Source organism: Pocillopora verrucosa, chromosome 8, assembly GCF_036669915.1.
Source record: "Pocillopora verrucosa isolate sample1 chromosome 8, ASM3666991v2, whole genome shotgun sequence".
In the NCBI taxonomy this organism is placed as follows: Eukaryota; Metazoa; Cnidaria; class Anthozoa; order Scleractinia; family Pocilloporidae; genus Pocillopora; species Pocillopora verrucosa.
The window spans coordinates 6,300,333-6,317,954 of NC_089319.1; the positions used below are offsets into that span (position 1 = coordinate 6,300,333).

General features: G+C 36.4%; 3 protein-coding genes across 5 annotated transcripts; 2 read left to right on the forward strand and 1 right to left on the reverse strand.

Annotated features, from left to right (window-relative positions):
- Window positions 1-518: 518 nt before the first annotated feature.
- Window positions 519-2,084, forward strand: LOC131769795 (BTB/POZ domain-containing protein 6-B). Its single transcript, XM_059085520.2, has one exon. The coding sequence runs from the start codon at window positions 595-597 to the stop codon at window positions 1,933-1,935; it is 1,341 nt and encodes a 446-aa protein (XP_058941503.2). The 5' UTR covers window positions 519-594; the 3' UTR covers window positions 1,936-2,084.
- A 74-nt stretch (window positions 2,085-2,158) lies between these two features.
- On the reverse strand, window positions 2,159-8,324 carry LOC131769797 (uncharacterized). Of its 3 annotated transcripts, none has more exons than XM_059085524.2 (10): window positions 8,189-8,324; window positions 7,938-8,034; window positions 7,134-7,177; window positions 6,265-6,316; window positions 5,988-6,076; window positions 5,138-5,181; window positions 4,370-4,522; window positions 3,862-3,921; window positions 3,239-3,348; window positions 2,159-2,756 (listed from the first exon to the last, which is right to left on the reverse strand). In XM_059085524.2, exons 1-9 carry the CDS (start codon window positions 8,292-8,294, stop codon window positions 3,241-3,243), a joined length of 753 nt encoding a protein of 250 aa, XP_058941507.2. In that variant the 5' UTR covers window positions 8,295-8,324; the 3' UTR covers window positions 2,159-2,756; window positions 3,239-3,240. The 3 variants fall into 3 exon arrangements, with proteins under 3 accessions (XP_058941507.2, XP_058941505.2, XP_058941506.2); XM_059085522.2 differs by having other exon boundaries at window positions 2,162-2,756; window positions 3,262-3,348; XM_059085523.2 differs by having other exon boundaries at window positions 2,163-2,756; window positions 3,262-3,348; window positions 5,988-6,073.
- Window positions 8,325-8,606: 282 nt separating this feature from the next.
- On the forward strand, window positions 8,607-17,365 carry LOC131769786 (beta-1,3-N-acetylglucosaminyltransferase radical fringe-like). The gene is made up of 11 exons (XM_059085507.2): window positions 8,607-9,832; window positions 11,886-11,934; window positions 12,387-12,429; window positions 12,577-12,639; window positions 13,011-13,134; window positions 13,820-13,846; window positions 13,978-14,060; window positions 14,435-14,505; window positions 16,267-16,361; window positions 16,502-16,587; window positions 16,922-17,365. Exons 1-11 carry the CDS (start codon window positions 9,227-9,229, stop codon window positions 17,022-17,024), a joined length of 1,350 nt encoding a protein of 449 aa, XP_058941490.2. The 5' UTR covers window positions 8,607-9,226; the 3' UTR covers window positions 17,025-17,365.
- Window positions 17,366-17,622: the final 257 nt, after the last annotated feature.

The window sequence follows — 17,622 nt, forward strand, 5'->3', positions numbered from 1 at the left end:
GCTGCCCAATAAAATTAGATTTTCATAAGATGTAGCAATTTTCTATTAAGTGTCGAAAGTAAGGCGTGATTGCTTTGGTTTTGATTCGCTACTCTTTAAGCTTCGTCCATAAAATTGGCGCTACTCTTGACCAATTGAATACAGAATTGAAAGCAACTTAGCCTCCTGCGTTTCTCCTGCTCCTCTGGCACTATGCCACCACCCCACGCAGCAAACAGTGAGCTGTTCGTAAAAATTTCTCCCACACGTTGCGAAAACATATAAAGGATAATAAACATAATATACGTGGCCTCCATTTTGGCGAACGCTCTTATGTTTTATCCTTGGGCATTATCTGTTCCTCGAAGCTCACAGTTTCCTCGAGCATCCCTCTCAGAAAACTGTTCGCTTCTCAGAACAGACGTTCGCGAATATCCGTTCATATTTTCGCGCCAAATGGAGGCTATTGTTTATCTATCGCTCTGACACAATGTGGCGTGACATGGAATATTTTCATTCAATCACATTGCATAAGCGGCCAATATTTGCAGTGAACATTGTTTACATCGTCATAGTATATCTATTAGAAAAGCTAGACCTGATCGGAAAGTGACGATGGCTGTTGCGGAAGAAAACTGGCAGACGGCATTATCAACTATCACTCGGAGAACTACGTTTATTTTCAACAACGAGTTATTAAGCGATGTGAGGTTTGTTGTTCCAGTTTCGACTGAACAAGGTGGAATTAACATGGCGATCCCGGCTCACAAGTTTGTGCTCGCCATCAGTAGTCCTGTATTCTTCGCCATGTTCTATGGTCAAATGGCGGAGACTAAAGACTCTATTGAACTGCCTGACTGTGAGTACGAGAGTCTGTTGGAATTGTTTCGTTTCATGTACAGCGACGAAGTGAATTTAAGCGGAAATAATGTGATGCAAGTATTATACTTGGCGAATAAATACATGGTGCCCTCACTAACTGAGAAATGTGCCAAATATCTTCGAGAAAATTTGACAGCATCCAATGTGTTATGTATTCTGCCGCAAGCTCAGAAATTTGAAGATAAAGATTTGGAAGATCGCTGCTGGAAAGTGATTGATAAACAGACAGAAGAAGCTGTGACGTCAGATGAATTTGTAACAGTTGAGCGATCTCTACTTGAATCTGTTGTAAAGAGAGAACTACTCAATGTGAAAGAAGTGAAATTATTCAAGGCTGTTGATCGATGGGCCACCAAGGGATGTGAACGAGAAGGGATCCTCCCTGATGGACTGGCGAAGAGACGAATTCTAGGCGAAGAGATCGTGAAAGCAATACGGTTTTCCATGATGTCGCAGGAGGAGTTCGCTACAGTTGTGACTGATTCTCACATCCTCAACATGCAAGAGGTTGAAGAACTGATGAAACAATTCCGTGAGGATACATCAGTATCATCTGAGTCATTCTTGAATGTTTCAAGAGCGCGTTGCCTTAAGTATGTCCATCGATGTAGTAGATTTACAACGATTGTACCTCAATCTTATGACTCCGGGTGGGGATATACACGCGGTATGTCTGATAGCCTTTCGTTCTTTGTTAGTAATCACATAAATTTACAAGGAGTTCAGCATTTTGGGACTGAAGGAGGAAAATACACAGTTTCTACTGAAGTCAAGGATGCCACAGATGACTTATCTCTCGCAAATCAGTTTGGATTTTACTCAGCAGCGATGAATAACACTAATCAATTCTATGGATTTGACGTATTGTTTGACATACCAGTTTGTTTAGAGCCGAACAAGGTGTACAAGGTAAAATCATTTGTCACCGGCCCAAATTCGTGTTACGGGGACAAAGGGAAAATCTTTGTTGATTGCGAAGGAGTAAGATTCGAGTTCTGTGAGGGGGGTGATAATAACGGAACGTCTGTGAAACGGGGCCAGTTTCCTTCTTTGATTTTTACTAAGATAAGATGAAACAAGCTAGATTCTGCTATAAAAATCAATAGAAGAGTCACTTTTACGATATGATTGTAAATCCTTTCAATCTTAGGGAGATAAAATCGCTGATAAGTTTTACTTAAACATAATTGCTGCCGATGAATAATAAAATTTATGGAATAATGCATTGACACAAGAGCGTCACCAAGTTTACCCCAATAAACAGAATTCATTTCGTTATTTTTTAACAGAAAAATTTATTAAATTCAATAATCCTTACGTGACACGAGGAGGCAACGACTTATAGGGATTCTGGTAATTGTGGTCAAATGAGAGAATAGTGCGAAAGCAGTTACGAAACCTTGAAACATTCACAACAAATGTAACTCACAAACAAGGCTATGATGATCTCACAATACTACCCTAACCCTAATGTTTGTTTCAAATTGCAAGTCGAGTAGCAATCTATGTCTTGAGAAGTGTTTTTTTTCAACCACTCCCTTGGGTTTGTGTTTGTTGTCGCTCTGTTTGATGCTCAGTTTGAGCTACCGGCTGTTAAAAATCTGGGCTATCAATAAGACAACCACTGTGATACCAAACAAACAAACAAATAAACGAACTAACCAACCAATCAACCACTGAACAAACAAACATCTCCACTGAAGGATAGTTTTGCCTTTACCACTCTTGTTGGTATATTGGCCACCAAATCACAGAAAATTTGCTTCAATCCTAACATTAAATGTTCATGTTCATGTAGACTGGAGCAGTTTTTTCTCTAAGTCAGACCAAATGTCCTTACCAGTTTCCAAACAGTTTATTAGCATTTCAACTTTTCGTGAATCCAAGCTTCCCTCCTAAAGTAAAAGAAAAGTACCTGACATAAGAATGACAAAGAAATTGTGTTGTGCTATAGCAGATAACTTTTTGTTTTAAAAATTATTGGGATTACAAGTCATTTTCTTATCTGCAGCCATAGTCAAAATTGAATTAGTGTGGCCCCCTTCCACTTTACAGTCACCTGATCAGACTTGGCCAGACTTCAACTCAGTTTTTTCAGATGATGTAAAAAAACAAACAAACAAACAAAATTGTTGACCAGTCTCTGTAAGGTTACAACAAATGACCATGAAAATGCATCCTAATTTTTTTCATTGGATCCTCAATTGACCATGCTTATAAAAACATATGATGTATGTACAAAATTAAAACAATATTCCAGTATATACTGAGCTCTTTGAATTAGGAAAATTCCGAGGGCTACCCTCATGTTTTTCTTTTCAAGATATGTTTGATGGATAGATTTTTGTTCTTATTATCTATGTTTATAGATACTCACAACTAATCCCACAAGGAACACACCTGTCGAAGCCGATCCAAGTCATCACCAAAACTAGAGGTTGCCATCTCCATGTAGTAGTCACGGAAATATTTTGTTTTGTCTTTGCTCTGTAAAGGGAAAATTTTATATCTTACATTTCTCTCATTCAGATGACTCAGTTATGATTGATATTTTATCGCAAAACAAAGAAGAAAAAAATGAAATTTAAAAATTACAAATAAAAACAAATGGTTACTATTCTTGCAGAAATGCTCCCTTTAGACTTTGAGTATGTTTTATGTAACAAATACAGGTAGATTCTATGTTTCTGTTTTGTGACATACACAGATGACTTAAAAATGTGGTAAGAACAAAAAAGTGGCACCCAAGGTGCAGTCGAGTGTCACTGAGGTACTTACCACATTTTAAAGTCATCTGTGATCTATTACTATTACTGTGCAAACTCACATGGAATCTGGATGTAATTGTTTTACATGATAACAAAACAAAATTTTAATGATGATGACCTCATTTGTGTGTCTGCCTTTCAACAAATCATAGGAAAGACCCAATCAAAATATGTGTGCAATTCATCTTATCATTTAAAACTAAATAACAATTAAATGGTTTTCTTCAGTAACCTCATTCATAGAAGGTTCCTTTTCTTCACTTTTTTCAGCATATTTGCTTGGAGTGTCCTCCTGTTTAAAAAAGCACAAGATTGGAAAAAAAAGCATTAAATAGATAGACCACTCACAAACAAGCCAAACTGGTGGAGAGAAAGACAGACCAGACGTTAATATAAAGACAAAGCAGACAGTTGGACAGACAGATAAGGGCAGACACACAGAAAGAATAGAATGCTAGATAGACAAACTTGACTGCTGACAGAAAGACTACACTAGGAGACAGTCAGACTGACAGACTAGACTGTCAGACTGAAAGACCACTCTTAGACTCTTCCATGCCTCTCTCACAGTTATGCCTTGTAATGCAATTATGAAAAACACTTTGTTTGATTCATTTTAGTTTACTCCTTGATTTTTTCTGTGTAAAATGCATGCAACAGTGTATACACAATTTAGTATTACTAAAAAAAAAACAAGAAAAAAAACAAGAAAGAAAACAGAAACAGTCATATGCATGGACCTCAGAGTTGTCTTGACAATCATTTTCTTCTAATTTCTTGTCTAGTTGTTCCATTTCGTGGCAAATCTGTTGGTTAACCTGCATAACCTGTCTCCAGAGGCCCAATTTAACATACTCATCTGGTGGGGCTAGGGATGGTTTTATTTTCACATCCTGTCCACAAAAAATAAAAATATGATATTAAGTAAATGAAAAATTGTCGAGTACTATGTATATTTAAAAAGTCACTCATTGTATCTGATTAGCGCACTCTAGCTGTGAATCACTAACCACTTAATAGATGAAGAAGTGTTTATTAATTCAATGTGAGCCTAACTGGGGTCAAAGTATTGGAGAATTTTGCTTCAGAAACTATGATATTTATCACCACTTCACTTCTCATCATCACCATGAAAGGGTACCCCCTCCTTTTAGGAAACTATGATACTGACCAAGTTTTATAATTCCAAAGAGTAACCAAACCAACTGAAATTGTCTTTCACCCTCTACACCCTGACATCAGTATGCATTCTCCACATTTTTCTCTACTGTTTACTTAGGAATTTGTTCAAAAATCAAGAGCTGCTTTAGTTGGTAACTATTTCCTGTTCTCAAAGCCTTCGTGTTGGATTAAGGGGAGATTTTGTAAGGAGAAATTAGATGCTGGTCACTGTTAGGGGTTAAAGGGTTGAATGTGCCAAAACATTGACTGTAGAATATCAGTTTTGTCATACATGATCTACATGATATTTTAAAATACAGAAATTGAAATTAAATCATTAACTGAACCTTGAGGAAGACATCCATAGTAATATCCTTCATGAAACTTCTCCCTGTGAGTAATACAGAATGACACCAAAATTAGACTCTGCTGTCTAGCTCTTGAGCAATGTTGTACTACTTTTTTTTTGTTAATTTCATTGGTACCAGCTACTTGTCAATTGTACATTAGACCATAGGAAAGATCATAGTCCTAATTTACCACACTTGCTTGGACTAATATTTCAGTTTTAGAAGTCTTAAGCCTTTAACTCCCAAGATCTGACTGTTATTGTCTTCTCTAACTGATACACATTTCCTTAAAAATTGGTTATGAGAATTTGGTGTTCAATCAACTGAAGGTAATATCTTGTACCTGATAAGTTTGAGTAATGTCACTACCTTTTTGCTGGATAATGTATGAATACTGTAGGGAGAAGTTACATGTTTATCACTTCTGGGAGTTAAAGGGTTTATTCAGTCTCTCACTTGCATTATGGACTGTATGTATCTTAGAATCTGTATCTTATAAACAACTGTTCAATTTACATTTAGAAAGAGATAATAGGGGGATGTGTAGGTACAGGCACATGATGTTGCTTATAATTTGTACTGTAGACCTATTGTATCCAGGTTTCAACTAAGATCAAAAGAGAGAACTCACAACACAGTAACAAATTGTAATACCTTTTTCTCAAAATAAATCAACAGTAAAGGCAAATAAGTCTGATTCTGCTTGCTCTCTTGAAAGTCTTTTAACCAACCCTTTCTATCCACACAGGCACAGTACAGTTGAATACAGAGATAACTCCCATGATCCAACAGTCTAATTCATTATTGATAGTTGTGTATAGTTGCTGTTAGGTTACATGCAAAGTACCTTCATGAAGCTTTTTGAATAAAAATGAAATTTTTTTGATCAATCCTGAGAGTTTAAAGGATTCCTCTGATATTTTTTTTGCGTATCTGCTGACAAAAAAGAAACAGGAAAAGAATAAAAGATTGCAAGTTAATGGAAACAAGATTAGATATTTCTAACATACTAAGTGTAAATAACACTTGGACATATTCTTCCCTAAATAATAAAATTCCTCTCTGATTAATCTGAGAAAGTAAATGAACAGGCTATCAATCCCAAGAAAATACCCAAAGTATACCTCTGTTGCATTTCAAAAGGCAGTGCCTTGATTTCATCTAAGGGGTTCCACTCTACAATTGTTAAAAATTAAATATAACATTAATAACTAATAAAGGTACAGAAGCATCTCACAATCACTATACTCCAAGGTTCTTTCTAGGGTTAGTGAATGGCAAAATGTTGGACTTGTGAGGTGCTAAAAATCCCTACTTGATGATTCTAGACAGATACTAATGGATTTCATTAAATAAATATAACTCATCAGTGACTTTGCTTTACTAAAATGCATGGTAATATTATATGTATGAAAAGAAATTCTGTGTCAGAGTTCCACATTACTATCTTACTAATTCACTTTTGCGATATAACAGCTTCTTAATCAAAACCATTTCATATATTAATGATCAGAGTGGTAAAATCAAGCTAGGACTCTTGCTACTTGTTCACTAGAAACCCTTTCCTATTAGACCAAATCCCAAACCAAGAGGAAAGTGAGGCTTTCGGATGACCAAAACAACATGTGCCATAAATGAAATCTTGACACTCATTTCAAAGTTTGACAAGATTTTAAGATCACACCCAAATTTTGTGACACAAAAGATTTCTTAACCCTTTAACTCCTATGAGTTACCAAGAGAGAATTTCTCCTTACAATATGAAAAGAGAATAAAGAACAACAATAAGGGGGTTATTAGTTGATCCAATCCAAATTCTCCAAACGAACATCACAAGAATTATATGGCAGTCAGTAAGGAGAATTACCAATGAGATCTTGGGAGTTAAAGGTGTAAGGTACCGTGGGCCACCCCTTTTACCATTAGAGTCTCTTATTTGCTTCATTTGTTCTTATCTTTTTGAACACTGAGTGGGATGTGGCACATGATATACCTTCTTTTAGTGTCTCCAATACACCACCTTTTGATTCAATTTTTCTGAAAAAATAAGATAAATAAAAAGCACAGTAATAAATGTTGTACTTGGCCCAAAGTACTTACTGAGTCTGATGGTCAAACAAATTAAAAAATGGTTAAAAATCCCTGTTGGACGGGAATTTTTATCCTCAGAACTATCTGATTGTTGTTGGTTTAACCCTTTTACTCCCAATAGTGACCAAGACAGAATTTCTCCTTAAAACATCAAAACAATCTCAAGTGAACAAGTAATGGGAATATAGAAAAATATCAATTGGTGGATTATCATTTGATTCAATACCAAATTCTCCAAACTAAAACTATAAGCAGTGTTTGGCAGATAGTAGGGAGAATTACTAAAGAGATCATGGGAGTGAAAGGGTTAAGGGGAACCTAGTCTGGCATTTTATTTTTTCAGTTCAATCCTTCACAAGTCAAATTATGTTATGTATCCCAAATCTTTGTAAATGAACCATGAATTATACTTGAATCAAGAATCACAGAGCTGCTGATTAAATAGACCATCATCATGTTTTTATTCTTCGCCATAATCTTGTTCTGTACTGTAACATAACATTAACAGGTTGTGTGACAAGAACTGAAAGGTTACCTACTTAAGCCTGAGATTATATCCAGATTGGAACAAGAAGGCAGGAGCGGTCCTTTAACCACAAAGCTTAGTTAAGTACCTCGCAATGTTCTCCTCACTCTCTTGGCTAGTTTCTGTCATTTATCATTAGGTTTTATTCAATGACCTAAATGAGGTGTCGCATGTATTTACCTTTTCTTTGCGTTATAGAGACCGCCGATTCCGAAGCAAGTGCAAATGCTTTGAATGGCCGATAAAACGTCCAGTGGAACATGTTTATAAGAATCACCTGGTTGGAAAAATTGCAATCAAAACAACACAGTAAACCAATCTTATATTTCAGTATACTTCCGATCAAATGTGATGAGATGTCAAAAAAAATAAAGAAACGAAACTTGCGATGTTGTGAATGGACTTTAATAAAAAGTCTTGTGCGATCGTACCGAGAAAGTCTTCCTCGTCCCGTTTGGAGTCTATTTCTTCTTGTTTCCTCTTTTTCTGTTTATTTTCCTTTCTATTCTCGCGCTGCAAATCCTTCGTTCGCTCCATCTTTTAGTGGAACAAAAGGACACGTGTGTATCGCAATGTGGCGCGTGCGTGAGAAATTTAAACCGCTGGTGAATAATTACCCATTAGGGAAGGGAGGATAACGCAAAAAAAAAACTTTCCACACTACAAAATAACTTATAAATCAGCTTTGGAAAAAAAAATGATACTAAACCTCATATTTCATCATATTAAATCTTAAAATTGACTTAAATTAGTTCATTTACATCCTTTCCATGAGTGTTTTGAGTTAAAATTTTAAACCAACTTACCCTACTCTACTTAGTGGAAAATTGATCACATGAAGAAAGAATATTCGTGACAGATTGAAGGGAGAATTATGCCACCTGTTATTTCTTGGTGGACCACAATATTTCATTGAAAAGAAAGCGCGGTAAAATTTCAAAACCGTTATGACCTCTGTGGACAATGATTTGCACTGAAAGAGAGAAATCTGCATCGCTAAGACGGTTTTTTGTTGAACAATACGTCTGTGCGTGAGTCGAGTTTCGAATTTCCTGTCACTATAGAATTTCCAATGGGTGGAAAGAATTCAAACATCTGCCATGGATTTATGTGATATAAGGTGAAGAATAAGACGCTAAAGATCACATATCTGTCTATCAGGTTTTAATTAACGAGCTGAAAGACATTTTGCGTCGCTGGTAGGAAAGTCGGATCTGTGTTGATTTTCGTGTGTTACGCGTTGAAATTATCAACCTCGCCATCTGGTGTTTTTTCTTGATCTTTGACTTCGAAAAGTTTTGATGATATTAATTGACTTTTTTTTAACAAGAATTAGTGCTAACAGTATTGCAATGTGCTCTGTAATGGATTTGGCGGGCCTCAATCCATTTCTTAGAAATTCAGCCTAATGCAAGCCAGCAATTGCGATGGATATTCCAAGCTCAAGTTTAAAGTTTAATTGAAAGAAAATGTTCCCTCCACGAAGAAGATGCAGAAAACTGCTGGTCTGGATTGCTCTCGCTGTCGTTGCACAAATAATGTTTACCTTATTCCTGCACGGAGAGTTTAATTTCGCGCCAATCGAGCGCACGAGGACGACAAAGAGAATTACAAGGAGACAGTCACGTCTACGACTTCAGAGTCAAGGTGGCGATCGTTTGGAAGAAGATCATAAGTTTATCGCTCGTTCAAAGCTAGAACATGCTCGTGGTAAAGACGAGGGTACAGAATATGTCGAAAGTTTGGTAGTTAATGAAATTAAATCAACAGATTTTCCGCGAATGTCTGGAAGGAATCTAAAGAACCCTTTGCGTGTCAACAGACGAAATCAATCCATTAACCTTTCAACAGCGATAAGCGGCCTTCAAGTAGTCAAAGAAAGAGAAATATTTGTTGATCAGTCTGCCAGAAAGAAGACTTATTTTGATCACGACTTGAGAGCAGAAGATCCGAGACGATTGCACAACCTCACAGTGCTGGAAGATGTATTTATTTCAGTCAAGACAACTGGTGATTACCACGAAGCGCGCGTCACACTCTTGATTGACACATGGTTTCAGAATGCTAAAAAACAGGTGAGATTAGATTGAAAGAGGGTACTAAATGCATTACATAACTTTTCCTTCCACGCGAGCCAAATGATGTTACTGTTAACAATTTAATTTTATTTTCTACATCTGTTAACCCGCCCTGATTGGTACCTGCGATAAAATTTTTTTGGCCTTTTCCATTTGAAAATGCTTTCCACAGTCGAATCATCAAATACCCAGTAGATTTTCAAGTGTAAATATTATTCCTTTGAAGAGATACGTTTTTTGTTTTAATAGGTGTGACCTCTGACAAAAACTGCCCTTATTCAGAATTCATAAACATATCTTCTATTCAGCACACGAAATACAATCTTTAGTAACTCAAAACCGATTTCATCTCGGTCGTCATGCAAAAATGAAGGTCACCGTGCCAATTTTAATTGGATTTTTTAAAATAAGTCACACGTCTATGATAAGTAAAAAAAAAACAATTTTAGACAGCTTTCATCATTCATTAGAATCGATTATTTTATATTTCCTAAATGAGGCGTTAAACCATGTTTTTAAAGGGACTCATCCATGCCAGCTTCAAACGTCTTGCATTCTCAGACAGGCTGTCCGAGTAATCTTAGAAGCTAGAAGTATTTTGTAGGGAGTAGTGGGCTACTTATGCAGAATTTCACTTAGACGCCAATTAAAGAATATTTTCTCCGGTGTCACCTTTTCTCAAACTCATTAAATGCATTTGACTGGCATTCTATTTGGGGTGATAATTACAAGATTGTTTAATTATTGATAAAGATCAATCAGACAAGCCATCCTCTGCAATTAAGTAAATGGAAAATGAAAATGTTTTTGAAAAGAATATCTGTTTTCAATTAGAATAGCACTTGACATATCTCAAAGAAAACCAAACATGCCAAATAAATGGGGAAGGAAATTTCAAAATAAATGCAGTTTTTTTTCACATGCTTCATGGATCATTCCTTAAGTTAAAGATTTTGAATTAAAAAGAATTAATTCAAGATCTACTCCAATTATAATGGATATTTGCAATGTGCCTAAATCTTCTTGTTGGTAAATTTTTATATCATATAATCTAATCTGAAAGGAATAATGCCAAGTAAAAATAGTGGATTTCTAATAAGGATGTAAACAATGATTTTCTGAAAATTTGCGAGGACCTAAATGATATTCTCTCCCAGTTTACACATATAAACATCTTCATCTTTTGTAAGAGGGAATTTCCATACTAAATTATCACGTGTGCTGCATGTTGTAAATTTTAGTTTGTTGCTCCTTTTTGATCACAAAAAGTTTAATTGCATCTGTTGAAATTGATAGGTAGTGTTGTGGTTGCTTGGAAACCACACAGGTTTAAAAAGAATTTTCCAAATTAATGCAACCAACCAAAGAATATACATGTTCTACAGAAGAATACTTTAGATAGAATATTGACAACTGAACAAGTGTGTATAGTTTTAACCCCAATGAGCAGATTTCTACAACTGTTACAGAGGGATTGACTAAAACATCACAGGCTTGGTGATTTAACCCAAATGATCAAAATTAAATCTGCTTTTTTATGGTACAATTGCAAATAGGTCTTATAAAACATTAAGATTAATTTAGGTTAGAAAAGAATATATGACACAGACAGGTAAATGACATTTTTGGAAGTTCATGCTGATCTATTTCAAGGAGATTTTAAGCATGGCCTTAGTTTGCTTTCTTTCGTTTTTTTATCAGTTCAGACTATTACGATGTATTTCAATTTGAAAATGAGTCAAAGTTTTAGGAACCTAGTCTAAGACTGGGTGAAGGTCTTTAGAATTTGCCATTGGCTAGGCCTTTCCTTTATGTTAGTGTGAAAGGGTGTACTTTTTAGAATCACTCTTTTGTCTTGAAGGTGGGTTTGGATTTTAACTGTAAGGGTGTGAAACTGTGTGAGGTTTTCTTATAGTCAATAGGTTTTTCAATGTAAGTTGTTAAGGGTGCATAAATCACAATTGCTAATATGAATTTTTTTCCACTTTAGACCTTCATCATACATTCTGTAAACAGTTCTTTTAATTTTGTTGTCTTTGCTATTTTACAGGTTCATTTTTTTACTGATCGTGAGGACAACGAATTAAATGAACGTCTAGGTAAGAGGAATGGATAAACTCAAAGTAACTGACACGCTTTCGTTTTGAGGATTGTAAACTTTTTCAAAAATTTTTACTTGTTAGAGAAGACTTCTGACAGTAGCAGAGCACTCAGTTCATGGAAAAAAAAACTCAGAGTAACAGAAATGCTTTCGTTTTAAAGATTTTTAACATTTTTCTTGTTGGAGGAGACTTCTGCCAGTAGCAGAGTGCTCAGTTCATGACAAAAGGGGAACATAATGAAGGATTATTCGTTTTATTTCAGATATGGAATAATTTTGTGAAATTATGTTGAGGAAAATATTATGAATGAATGCAGTTTTTCATTGCAAAAAGTGTCATTCATGGTTTTATAGTGTGGTGTGAAAATTGTATTTTACAACCGGCTTTGTTTGTGGTAAAGTTTTTACCATTATTTTACTATTATTTATTCACGTATTTGATCATTACAGGAGGTCACCTTATCAAGACTGCTTGTGAAACAGGGCACCAAAGGTAATCTCATAGTCATCGTCGTAACAGTTTGTTACCTCAGTCAGATCAAACCGAAAAATATATTTTCATTCTCGCCTATTTCTGTTTTTTCAGTGATGTACTGTAGCCTCATTTACGTCTTACTCTTTTGTTTTGTGTCATTTGTAGGACGAAACTTTGTTGCAAGATGCAAGCTGAGCTTGATTTCTTTGTAAAAAACTTCAACACAAAGTAAGAATCGTAAGAATCCTACGGAGGCTCATTTTACGAGCTCTGGCTACCTGTGCCTACATTAGCAAGACGTTGAACCAGCGCCGTGATTTTACTTGAATTCGTAACCAGCAAGTCGTGACAAATGGAGCTTGACTAGGACTATTACCCTTCACCCGATACAAGCAGATTCTCCGATCATCTTCGTCTGCCTTGAAACTGACCAGCTTTGTTTAATTTTCTTAAGGAGAAAACCGATCTGACCAGATGCGCATGGAAATTTTCAAATTTGTAAGCTCGCGTAGGGAAGACATGAAGATTTTCTAAGCGTGTGTCATCGTGTCGTCTATTGACGTGCTGATTATTTTTGTTTTCCCTTCTCTCTTTTCCAGGTGGTTCTGCCATTTTGATGACGATAACTACGTCAATGTTCATACACTGGTGAAAACACTAAAAAAATTCAACCCGCTCGAGAATGTGTACCTGGGAAGACCAAGTCTGACGAAAGCGATGGAGGTAATGGTGATGATACGATGGGACCGTTTCCGCATGCACAGCAGATTAAGATATCCCTGATCTGAATCGACTCTCGAATATGGACCCTCAGTATTTATTTGTTCACAGACTTGTGTTCACCTGGAATCGTGAATTTGAATCTTCCCCAGCAATTTCTATTCTTCTTAATTTAAGATGATATACAACGTATTTTTACTCCAATACACCCTCAGAAGTGAACATACAATCACTTTTGACGATTTTTATTTTTTTGTGGAAACTTTATTGTTCGAGAAAACCTCTAATTTTCGCTTAAGCAGCAATGGGCGGCAAAAAGTGTTTGGCTTTCGACGTTTCTCGTGTTTTTGACGTCATTCCTTATATGGTCATGGTGATGAATCTCATGAAGTCGTAGTTTTGACGTCAGCTGACCGCATGCGATGATCGCAAGCAAATATCCCGTTAGATAAATCAACTTTTTAATGTTCTTTTAAAGACATAACAAGGTAAATTGTGTTGTCCATCACCGTTAAATACTCTTCATGGTAACTGGACCGTTTATTTCCAATCATTAATCACTATCTGTAGAAATCATTACTTCGTAATGTTTGTCTTGAATGAATTAATAATAATAATAATAATAATAATAATAATAATAATAATAATAATAATAATAATTTCAACCTTTTTTGTCCTTTTGTTTCAGGCCTGGGACAGATTGGACGGATATAACGTAAGTATAAAAATGATAACAAATAATTCAACAAAAAAAAAAAAACTCATAATTTATTGTATACACGGGCAATAGAACCATCACAGTATTCTTCTATTAATTTACGTACTGCTTTTCTTTTAATTTTTCAGAGAAAGAAATTTTGGTTCGCAACTGGTGGGGCAGGGTTTTGTTTGAGTCATGCCCTGGTGGCAAGAATGAGCCCTCACATCAGGTAAAGCTCTCTTAAGGCCCTCTCTCCTGACGAAGAGCTGTAGACAAACATTTGTCTTTTCACCCGAGTCAAATGGCTCACACCGCCCGAGCTTGTCCTGGTTTCTAAAACATTAAGTATCTGTTAGTATTACTGCTGCTAATTCATTCAAGTTCACCCTCCCTCCTACATTTTTCAGGCCTCTCTGACAGTTCAGGGTGCCCCCTTATAACTGTCGGTCCTGGTGGGGAGAGATACTGTGAGGCAAAAGCGTGACTTTATCGCCCATCAACACAGTGCAACGACTTACACGGTTGTAAAAGTTATTGTTAGATTTATATTAACGTTACTGTCACCTTTCATACCGTCTTGACTCTGAGTTTGCATCTCTGTAGTGATGGCAAGTTTGCAGACAGCTGTGAGCGGGTTAAAGTTCCAGATGACTGCACCATTGGATTTATTAGTGGTGAGTGAGAGAAAAGAAGTTTTGATAGCTGCCGGCTGAGACGTGCAGGGTTGTAGTTAGAAAATGTATAATAGTAACTACACTCTAATCACCCTGAAACGATTATAAAATATTTTGTAACTTATTTTAATAAACATAAACACTGCATCAGGAGCGGGCATCTCGTTTATTGGATACAGCGAGCGTGACATTGTCATAAAGAAAATACAGTAAAGAATAAACACAAAAACAAAGTTGAAAGAGATGCCTTCGAGTGGTTCTTGCATAACTTGGAAAATCTTAAATATCCTAGTAGCCCCCTGGGGTTTCACCATACCTACAAGCCCGCCTAAAATGCTTCAACAGTTAACACGAATCGTACATGATGAACATACTTCAGTGTCATTAGCAAAACGTTACAAAAAATATATATAATACCATGCAGGGATTAGGAAGGTTTAACAGGCAAATGAGCCTATGGCCCCTATCATTGGAAAGTTATGGGCCATTTATAAAACGTTTGGGCCATTAGGGTAAATAAATGGGCCAGTAAAAATTTTAACAAAGGTTTATTGCTTGTGTATTACAGTCTATACCTATACAGAGACATGGTTTTAGGTATGAAAAACCGTTGCCATGAATAACCATCCGCTATATTAACTTCAAGTGATCTTCAAGGTTTTTGAAATGTTGTGTGACCACCAGAACAAAACGGTGATGATAAATTGCTATCAACCATTCGGCAGTTCAGTAATTGACAGTGGTCTTCTATAAAAGCTGCACTAACCTGACACTAACCAAATGAAACATAATTGTTTCTGACATCAGTTATGTTTTTTAATTACTTTGTTTTTGACAACAAAAAATTATTTGTTTTGACCATTATTGTTATAACCATATTTTAAGGCCAGAATAAGTTCAATAACAGTAAATGTTTGTTCCTTTTGCCAATAACAAATAGGTTACAGATTTTAAACCATTAAGTTTAGGTTAAACCAACCATTTCAATCAGCTATAGCCTTTTGAAAAGGTTATTGTAACTGGTCAGTTTTTACAGTGTTTCTCTATTTTGGTGTCTGTGTTACTCATTTTAATTTAAAAGCACATGGAACTCCGAGCAATAGCCTCGTTTGCATGCAAAGTCCGAGTTCAGGATCTGGGAACAAGAATGAAGCGAGCGTGATCAAACGAGCGAAGGCACTGTAGTTTTTCGCTTGTTTATGTCTCACCAAAGTGCAACTTTTACAAATTAAAATCCTTTTCACAAAATAGTTTATATTTCACTAGCTTTGTGCGGTCAGGGCGCATCACAGGCCCGGTAAGTATTTTTATAATGGGCCATTTCGTAGCTTTATGCGCCATACGCGCATGGCGCACGGCCTTCCTAATCCCTGACCATGTGAACTCATTAGGCGGCAGAATTGAATTATATCTTCGTGGCAAGTATGGTGTATTACAAAGCAACACGCTCTTCAAGGTATGGTCTCTCCGAGACGTGGTTCCAGCATTCTGGAACATTTGTAGCCAGCGTAAAATTATTAGACAGCCGGCGGATTTCCGCCGCCTACCGCCTTCTAATGGCAAGACTGCACATGTAGACGTCATGATGACTCGTAAAATTGAGCTAAATTTGTAAACTGTGGCGTGGAAAAGATGTTCATCATCATCATCATCAACGCTGACAACAAAAATAACGTTTTTTTTCTCGTTGCAATCGATACTGTTTTCACAATTGATTTTAAACAGTCACTAATTTATTATCGATGTCTTTCTTCGTCGCAGAATCTCTTCTTAACGTGAGTCTGACAAGACTGAATCTTTTCCATTCTCACCTGGAAAATCTTCCAAGCATACAACAAAACGAAATTAAGGAACAGGTGGGATATTTTTTTATTATCAATCGAAAAGTTTCTTAGTTGATCAAAATCTAGAACCGGTAACTTGATTTTCAATTTCTAAGGTACAATCAGATTTTATCAGTGCTTTTTAAATTTAATTTTCTTTCTTTCATTTTCAGATTAGTTTTAGTCATGGTTATATCGGCGGTAGATACAATCGAGTCAACATAGCTGGACCGTTTGACACGGAACAGGATCCTACGCGGTAAGACCTACGCTGGTATGATGAATTAAAGCGCTTTTCGATTGAGAGGCGCAAAACGCAAACCAAAGAGATCATAACAGCCAATCATAAGATGGGAATACTCCCCTAAGAGCCAATGAAGACGTAAAGTAAAAACGAGCAAACTGCTTAAAGCGCAGGTAGACGCGAGTTTTAGTTTTGCATTTGATTGGTTGAGAGAAGGGCGCGAGTTTTCTTGACCAATCACATAGCAAAGTGAGGATCATGTCGTTATCGTTCTCGCGCACAGGTCAAAATTTTTTATAGGGTATATGCTGCTTGTAACTCTTCTCACTTCTTCATTGTTCCCTTGCAGGTTTAAATCAATCCACTGCCTTCTTTATCCGGAGACAGGCTGGTGTCCGAGGTCAGAGGACGTTAATGACCAGAAGAATCGTTCGTTGCAATCCAAGAGATAGCAAAAGCTTCCTCCCCAGAAGAGATTTAAAGTTTATTTTAGTTCACTATGATGTTGTATCAGATAGCTAAATTTTGTTCAAATTTTCTATTCGCTCTCTTTTTTAAATTATTCGTACATGACGCGTTTTTACGAGCGTTCACTCTGGTTGTATAAAATAGTTCAAAAGAAAATTATTTGTATATTTTGATGCAAGTACAGGTTACGGTGTGACCATCAAATTTGGAAAAGACCTCACTTACGACTTTCATGTACAATTGTTCTTGTTCTTTTTTTGCATGTATATGACGTCTATCACTTTCATTTATCGTTGGAATTAAATGAAGACTCCTTAAAGTTCAATGGTGTTTTGTTTTCATTGCTATACCAGTAACTGCATCAAGAATGCGAAAACTTCATCTCAATAATCGAGGTTAACAGACAACATTCCCGCTGTTCCAAGGAGAGTATTACACGCCTCTAGAAGCCCCAGTAATGGGCTCCTGACGCCTCTGATGTGAAAATGAGATTGTACCCAACAACATTCCCGCTGTTCCAAGGAGAGTATTACACGCCTCCAGAAGCCCCAGTAATGGGCTCCTGACGCCTCTGATGTGAAA